The sequence below is a fragment of the Gouania willdenowi genome, chromosome 11, assembly GCF_900634775.1.
Source record: "Gouania willdenowi chromosome 11, fGouWil2.1, whole genome shotgun sequence".
In the NCBI taxonomy this organism is placed as follows: domain Eukaryota; kingdom Metazoa; phylum Chordata; class Actinopteri; order Blenniiformes; family Gobiesocidae; genus Gouania; species Gouania willdenowi.
In genome coordinates this window covers 11771849-11779607 of record NC_041054.1, presented here as the reverse complement: position 1 = coordinate 11779607, position 7759 = coordinate 11771849, and the positions used below count along the sequence as shown (strand labels likewise).

General features: G+C 38.6%; 2 protein-coding genes across 5 annotated transcripts; one reads left to right on the top strand and one right to left on the bottom strand.

Annotated features, from left to right (window-relative positions):
• The first annotated feature begins 1218 nt into the window (after positions 1-1218).
• LOC114472338 (trypsin-3-like) lies at positions 1219-3334 on the top strand. Its single transcript, XM_028461562.1, has 5 exons — positions 1219-1320; positions 1404-1557; positions 1857-2110; positions 2794-2930; positions 3102-3334. Exons 1-5 carry the CDS (start codon positions 1281-1283, stop codon positions 3249-3251), a joined length of 735 nt encoding a protein of 244 aa, XP_028317363.1. The 5' UTR covers positions 1219-1280; the 3' UTR covers positions 3252-3334.
• Positions 3331-7754, bottom strand: LOC114472339 (40S ribosomal protein S19). 4 transcript variants are annotated; one of them, XM_028461567.1, is made up of 6 exons: positions 7659-7754; positions 7126-7196; positions 5982-6082; positions 4722-4905; positions 4589-4643; positions 3331-3635 (listed from the first exon to the last, which is right to left on the bottom strand). In XM_028461567.1, the coding sequence occupies exons 2-6, from the start codon at positions 7194-7196 to the stop codon at positions 3609-3611; spliced, it is 438 nt and encodes a 145-aa protein (XP_028317368.1). In that variant the 5' UTR covers positions 7659-7754; the 3' UTR covers positions 3331-3608. The 4 variants fall into 4 exon arrangements, with proteins under 4 accessions (XP_028317368.1, XP_028317365.1, XP_028317367.1 ...); XM_028461564.1 differs by lacking the exon at positions 7659-7754 and adding an exon at positions 7415-7463; XM_028461566.1 differs by lacking the exon at positions 7659-7754 and adding an exon at positions 7411-7447.
• Between the last annotated feature and the right edge of the window lie 5 nt (positions 7755-7759).

Genomic DNA, 7759 nt, shown 5'->3' with positions numbered 1-7759 from the left:
GCTGTGTATCATCTGCATAGCAATGGACATTTTTATTATGTTCTCTGATAATATTACCTTGTGGAACAGTATATAATGTAAAGATTATTGGTCCCAAAACTGAACCTTGTGGAACTCCATGATTAACTCTGGCGTGCGTTGAGAAGGGATTATTAACAGGAACAAAATGGGTTCTGTCTGATAGGTAGGATTTAAACCAACCCAGCGCTGTTTCTTTCATACCAAAAAACGCTTTCAAGTCTCTGCAGCAGTAGATGATGATCCACTGTATCGAAGGCTGCACACACAAATTACACTTTATAATGGTCCACAAGTTATTGTTAGACAAATACATTTTTTCATGGTTTTCCACCTAACAGAGACTAGAATAAGACTACATGGAGAGGACAGAACTAACCAAAAAGAAAAAGTACAAGACCAAATAATTTAACTTCCACATTCCAGATTGTAATGAAAATTATTCACACGTAGAAGCAGAACTGGCAAGTTTTCATCATAAAATACCTGGAACACACATGAAAACAGAATGCATCTGCTTTGGTTTTACTTCTGTGAAGCTCAGTATTTGGTACCACTGAGTCTGTTATCAACTAGTTAACATTGATAACATTGACTATGTGGCATACTAAATTTAGTATGACCCAAATCCTCCAATAAAGGAAACTATGAAAGTGTTGCCAACACACATGCACTAATGTTATGCATTATTTAATTGATATTATTGAAATTCTAAGAAATTATTTAAATTATAAACAATAATTGTAAGTAATATAAATTTGTGATGAATGTGACAGGACATAAAACGTTGTCATTAATCAAAATGAGCTCATATACGTAAATCAAATAAATAACAAAACAGTAAAGAAATCCTTTCTTACACAAATTTATTCTTGGCCTTCTATGATTATCATTCTAGGATTGTTGTAAGATCACATCTTTCCTATGCTTCCTGAGAACTTAAAAAGCTGCTTACTTACTATTCTTGTTTGGCTTTTCAAAATAAAATGCACACCAATACTTTTCCACTCTTTCTGAATGTCTTAATTCAATAATAGTTTAGTATTTTCTTTAGTGAGACTTTAGAGGAGATTAATTATGTAAGTGTGAATTATGTAACTCTGTGGGACATAAACAGTGCTGAGTTTCAACTCTGGTCAAGGTCTCTGATACCTTCATCCATATGGCTCTTTCCCATCACTGATAACAAGGTGGAGATGCAGAGAACGTCAGCGATATAAAAGTAGTCCGAGTGTTTTCCACCCAGTCAAACCAAACTCACCATGAAGGCCCTGGTACTCCTGGCACTGTTCGGAGCAGCACGTAAGACTGAGCTCTTTTATGGTTCAATATTTCACTTGAAAACTTAATATTTAGCATTCACTTCATAAGCTTTGCTCCTCCAGTTGTTGCAGCTGAAGAAGAAAGGGTAGTGGGAGGGTATGAGTGCACCAAGAACTCTGTCCCCTACCAGGTGTCCCTGAACTCTGGGTACCACTTCTGTGGGGGATCTCTCATCTCCAGCCAATGGGTGGTGTCTGCTGCTCACTGCTACAAGTCGTAAGTATGAAGTCATCAGACTAGGGCTGGGCGATATGGACCAAAATTCATATCTCCATATTTTTTTTTTCTCAAAATGGCAATCTACAATATAAATCTCAATATTTTTAACTCAATAAAGTCTTACCAGAAAGACAATCAGGGTTATGTTTGCAGATGCAAAATGTTACAATGCCTCTTGGCTTTTTCTTCTATAAGGGACAGCATGTGTGAGTGAGTGAAGAACAGAACATTGTGTTGATCCATTTAACTGTTGTATGGCTGACTATCTAATTGATATGTAAAAAGTTCTCCTGCAGTCGTATTCAGGTTCGTCTGGGCGAGCACAACATCGCTGTGAACGAAGGCACAGAGCAGTGGATCGATGGGGTCAAGATGATCAAACACCCTCAGTACAACAGCCAAAACCTGGACAATGACATCATGCTGATTAAGCTGAGCCGCCCGGCCACCCTCAACAGCTATGTGCAGACCGTGTCCCTGCCCTCCCGATGCCCCGTGGCCGACGAGAACTGCATGGTGTCCGGATGGGGCAACATGTCTGCCAATGGCAGTAAGTGGAGTCCAAATATTATCCAGCATTAATCAATCACTTACGGTATTTGTCACGTAGAGCAATGGCTCTCAATCTGTGGGTCACAGACTTATTTTCTGTGTGATATTGTACATTTATTGTAAAGGAGACTTGCTTTTTTAACAGTCCTATTACACTTCTAACACAAGATGGCAGTAATTGGATATATTTTTTCTATAATTTTCTATTGATATAAGAAGAGAAGCACATTTTGTAAGATTTTCTCTTTTAAAATGCATTCAAGGTTGAATGCATTTTTTGTATGTGTGGATATAATATTAAATTATTCAAATATTTTGGTCAATACACCACAGTTTAGTGTTAGTTGTCAAACAAGTGTTTGAACAAACAAAAACTAATTAATTTGTGTGTTTGACATTACTACTCAGAAACTGCACTCTTATACTTTATATGAGTGCATTAAGGCCCTTTTAAGGCTTAATGTACAGGAAAAGTAAAGATTACTGAAAAGCTTTATGTAAATTCTGTCTAGTATTATCCGCCAACCTCATGCTCTGAAATGATTTGTGTTTTGAATGATACATTTAGTTTAGTGAAAGATAACTGAGTGTAAAAGGGAACATTCATCACAGGAGAGTTACCTTTGTTTGTGTGAACTTCACCGATCCTACAGTGAGAAATACGATCTTCTGTTTCCTTAGACAACTTCCCTGACAGGCTTCAGTGTCTGAGGCAGCCAATCATCGATGACAGGATCTGCCGGAACGCCTACCCTCACCTATTCACTCAGAACATGCTCTGCTCCGGTTTCATGAACGGAGGAGCCAGCAGCTGCCAGGTGAGCACAGTCAACTCATTTACCTGTGGGAGCTCCACTTTTCCCTGCTACACTTGGGTGTCTGCTGAAATGTTTGAGCATCTAGAACAGAAAGAACATGTTTAGTACATTTGAGAAGAAGATCATCACACTTATCACATCATCGTCATCTTCCTTTGTCTCTGTCTGCAGGGAGACTCTGGTGGTCCTCTGGTATGTAGCGGCCAGCTGCAGGGAGTGGTTTCCTGGGGCTACGACTGTGCCATGAAGGGACACCCCAGCGTCTACGCCCGTGTGTGCCGCTACAACAGCTGGATCAGCAGCGTCATGCGCAGCAACTAAACTTCAATAGACATCTCTCAGTTATTCATCCACAGCCTAAACTCAACATCCTCAATAATAAACAAAACAGCACACAATATTCACTTGGGTTCGTTTTATTTCCCCACTTTTCTTTCATTCCCTCTGCAGTCAGAAGACCCACCAATGTGTTTAATTAATATCACAGCAGCATAAAGTCCAACATAACATTTTAGTTTGTTCATACCTCCCTGTAGACACATGCACCTCCACAAATAGATCTTTTGCTCTCAGCGCGAGCAGGCTCCAGATTGATATGGGAGTGAACGTGGGTAAACAAGCATCGAGGCGTAGCTGTGGATTCTCTGCATGCTTTCCTAAGACCGTGCTTTGGAAACTTCACTGTTTCTTGTTTGCCGAGGCGACCTGCACACACACACACACGCACGCGCACACACACACACACACACACACACACAGAGAGGAGACAGTGATGCTGTCACAACCCAGAAACATCTACAGCCACTGCTCAGTATATCAAAGAGCATTAATGTGGAGAAGCAATGGTGGAGAAGAGTGCACGAGCTTTTCCTCTCAGTGAAGAGCTGAGCAGAGTTAATCTCAGCTGTATTTGTTTGACTCATCAATATTGATATCTTATATCATTGGTTCCCAACCCTTTATGGGCCGTGACCCCATTTTGATATCACACATTTCTGGTGACCCAAGAGACTTAAAAAAAAAAAAAAAAAAAAAAAAATTACTTTTTGATAATGTTTGTGATATAGTGTTACAAATAACACTATAGTGATGAGATGCACCGGCTCAGATATTTTTATACTGTATTTTTAATTTTTTTAACTAAATTTATATTCGAGAAAGTGAAAGTATAGAATAGAATACAGTTGTTTGAGATTGTGTGATGGTATTTTTAATTTGAAAATTAATAATAATAATAATAAAAAATTACAAAAATATAACTTTTATTTTTTATTATAATTTAACTATCTTTTTTTCATACCGTATTGTGTCCTTAACTAGATTTATATTTGCAGAAGTGAAAGTATAGAATACCGTTGTTTTAGATTGTGTGATGGTGTTTTGAAAGATTTTGTAAGAATTTCAGTTTAACATTAAAAATGACTGCAATCACGGGGTTTAAGCACAGGGAAAACTGTGAGCCCCTGCAAATATTGTTGAGTTTCATTTACACAATGATTCATGTTTTCTCTGTCATGTTTACTTGATCCAAATTGGATGCTGCAAATGGCAGGATTTGGCCCCCGAACCATGAATTTGATACGTGTGCTATACTGTAGTAGTATTCATTCACATTGATAAAACACAGACATGTAAATATGCACGATTCAACATTTCACCTGCCCAGCAATCCTATCCAGGTCTCTTTGGCCCTGAGGAGTCAGTCTCCGCCCACTGTAGGAACACAAACATCAATTACATCCATGGAAACCGCCCCCTGAGCATCACACAGGCATCTACAGCCCTCTTTACCCATTAGGGTCCTTCTCCACCATCTTCAGGGCCTCCAAAGCTTGGAGCACCTTCCTTGCCACATTCCTGGAGCCAATGCTGAAGTGAGCGGGACACACACCGTTCCTTTGGCGCCCACCATAGATCTTGATCATGGCGCCCACACCCACTCCCCCTCGTAGGTACAGGTGACGAGCTGTGGACGCTGCACAGACGTTCATACAGTTTGCTCCATGTTGCAATGTGTGAACTGTTTTATCTTTAACCCCAAAGACATGAAATCAAACATTCCAACTCATTGAAGGTGTGACTTTTTTTAAACAGCGAGGCCACAGTCAGGTTAACATGCTTCAAAAGATAGGGTTCACGTTGGCCTGCAGACGGGGAGTGTTTGCTTTTAAGATACACATAGATTGTGTATGGGGGTAAAGTATAGTGACAAATCTGACGCAGTTGTCAGGTAAACTTAGTAAAAGCAGCAGCAGTTGTTTGATTCTTTTTTGTCTTTCTTTCAAGAGCTTCAAAGGTTCTTTATCTGGAAGTTTCAGTGAAAACTAAGTAAATTATTTTAATTTCTTTAAATCCTGATGACGGAGAAAGCTTCACTGTTTTTGCTCTGCGCCAGGTTAAGTTGTTAAATCAATCACAATCTGCACTTTGAGCAGGTCTTCATATGGAGAATGATTATTAGAGGCGATGGAGCCCTAAAACATAGAATAATGACCCCAAACTCCTGCAATTAACAAGTATGACAGCTTGCTAGCTGTTCCTGTAAGCTGTGGAATTACATATTTATATCTAAAAGCAAGGAGGGAAAATACAGCCAGTTAGTAGTTGTGTGTTGATCGTGAGTAGCAGTGACTGAGTGCGGCTGAGCGTTTAGATTAACCTGGATTTTCCGGTAAGATTCCTTTTGTTTTCTTTTTGAACAATATGTTAAAGTTTAATTCATTCAGACAACTGTTTCTCAGGATATCCACTTTGATATCCTGACATGTTTCGACGAACAACTGCCAGTCTTTGTCAGAGGCGTCTGTTGATCGCTTTGATATTTCCTTTGAAGTTTCCTTGACTTCTGCGTTAGAATTCTAGCAAGATTATTAGCGGTTTTCCTGAGGAGCAGTTGTCTGAATGAATTAAACCTTAACATATATGAATTTAAACTGGCATTTGTGTTTTCATGTGGGGGGGGGGACACTGGAGACACTAGCTGAGTGTCCAACTCAAGCTAACAAAACCCTCTCTGAACATCCATGTAGTGCCATCCATCATGTCACTCACCAGCTCTGGTGTAGAACCAGTTATCGAAACAGGGAGCCAGCTCTTTGTGCCTGGCCAGCTTCACAGTGTCCACCCACTCAGGCACTTTCAGTTTGCCTGACCTGAAAATCAAACATTCACTGATAATGGGAGTATTTGCTCAAACACCACATTCAGGGCCACATTTATAGAAAAAGTGGTATGTTCAACATATTCACACTTTTCAAGTGTTCAATTTAACACCCTCAAACAATACCAGCTGTTTTGCTGTGTAGAAATTAAAATGTAGTTCAATCAAAAAATGCTCATTTTTGTAGTATTATTGCTGGTTAGTAGAGGCGGGATGATACACTAAGTTCACGATACAATAGATAATACTATAATGACTTGGGATAATGATACAATTAGGGGTGTCCCGATCCAATATCGGTCCAATATTAGCCTGAAAACAGATATCGAATTCAAATTTCTGAATTCTCAAATGTATTTATTTATTTATTATTATTATTATTATTATTATTATTATTTTCCTTCCCCCAATTAATTTTTTATTTATTTTATTCAATTGTAGAATACTGTAGATATTATGTTGAAGGTTAAAATGTATGTAACCAATTGGTTAATAACAAATGGGTCAGTTTTTCTCATACCTACTGTTGCTGACTATTGTTCTCTGTTTGAGTGACATCACTTGATCAAGCATTTTCTAACATTCCACACTACAAAATAAGTAATTATTATTTTTATTTAAAAAAAAAAAAAAAAAGTATGTATGATTCATGCTAATATCGGATCAAGCTGATGCGTAAGGCTGCAATGACGTTATCATATCGGAAATGAAAAAGTTGAATCGGGACATCCCTAGATACAATATCATATAGTAATATCATATAATTTAAGATACAACTATGACGTTTTAATATGGCTAAATCTTAATTCTCAAATGAAAATATTGTTCCACCTTTACTGGTTAGTGAAGCAATTGCTGATTGGAAGCAAGAAGATTATAGGTTTGAGTAATTTTGGATGGGAGTTTGCATGTTCTCTCAGGTACCCCATTGTTTTTTTTTTTTTCCCAGTGTGTGTTTTTAATGTCATTAATGAAGATGGACAGGCTGATGTCCAGCTGTCAGACCGACTGTTAGAATGAATGGATTTTACTCACTTTTTAAGGAAAGCTGACAACGCCTTGACAAACTCCTGCTGGTTGACATCCTTCACTGTGACCCCAGGCATCTAATGAGACCAATTACACACAAAAACGCAAATATAAACACAATCAAACAGTTTTTAGGGCTTTAAAAAAAATAAATTCTAATTTACATTATCAGGCTTTACCAGCCCTCGCAACAGTAAAGGTAAATAATACTTACACTGCTGCTTTTACCATCCACTGCTATCAAATACTTCACTTATTATTATTATTACTATTATTATATTTCATACAAACCCACAGCCATTCGGTAACGACGCAAGGTGGTTTCCGTGTTGTGAAACTACTCGATGCCTGGCTAAGTAGTGGCTTATTTCCGGGTGTAACGGCAGCGGTTACACGCAAACTTGTGCATATTATAAGGCAAGTACAACGTTCCTCTTCTTGTTATTTGAGTTTTTTTCCCCTGATAATTTAAACATGTTTTAAGTCACTCACAGCATTCATTGATACGTTTTCTTTAAAGTAATTGCGCACGTTCTCACCGGCGGATGGGGGTCACCGATTACACAGGTGACCAACAGGTTTGGTACACGGTCTTAGCTAATGCAGCATGACTGCAGTAGCGGGAGGAGGAGGAGGAGGG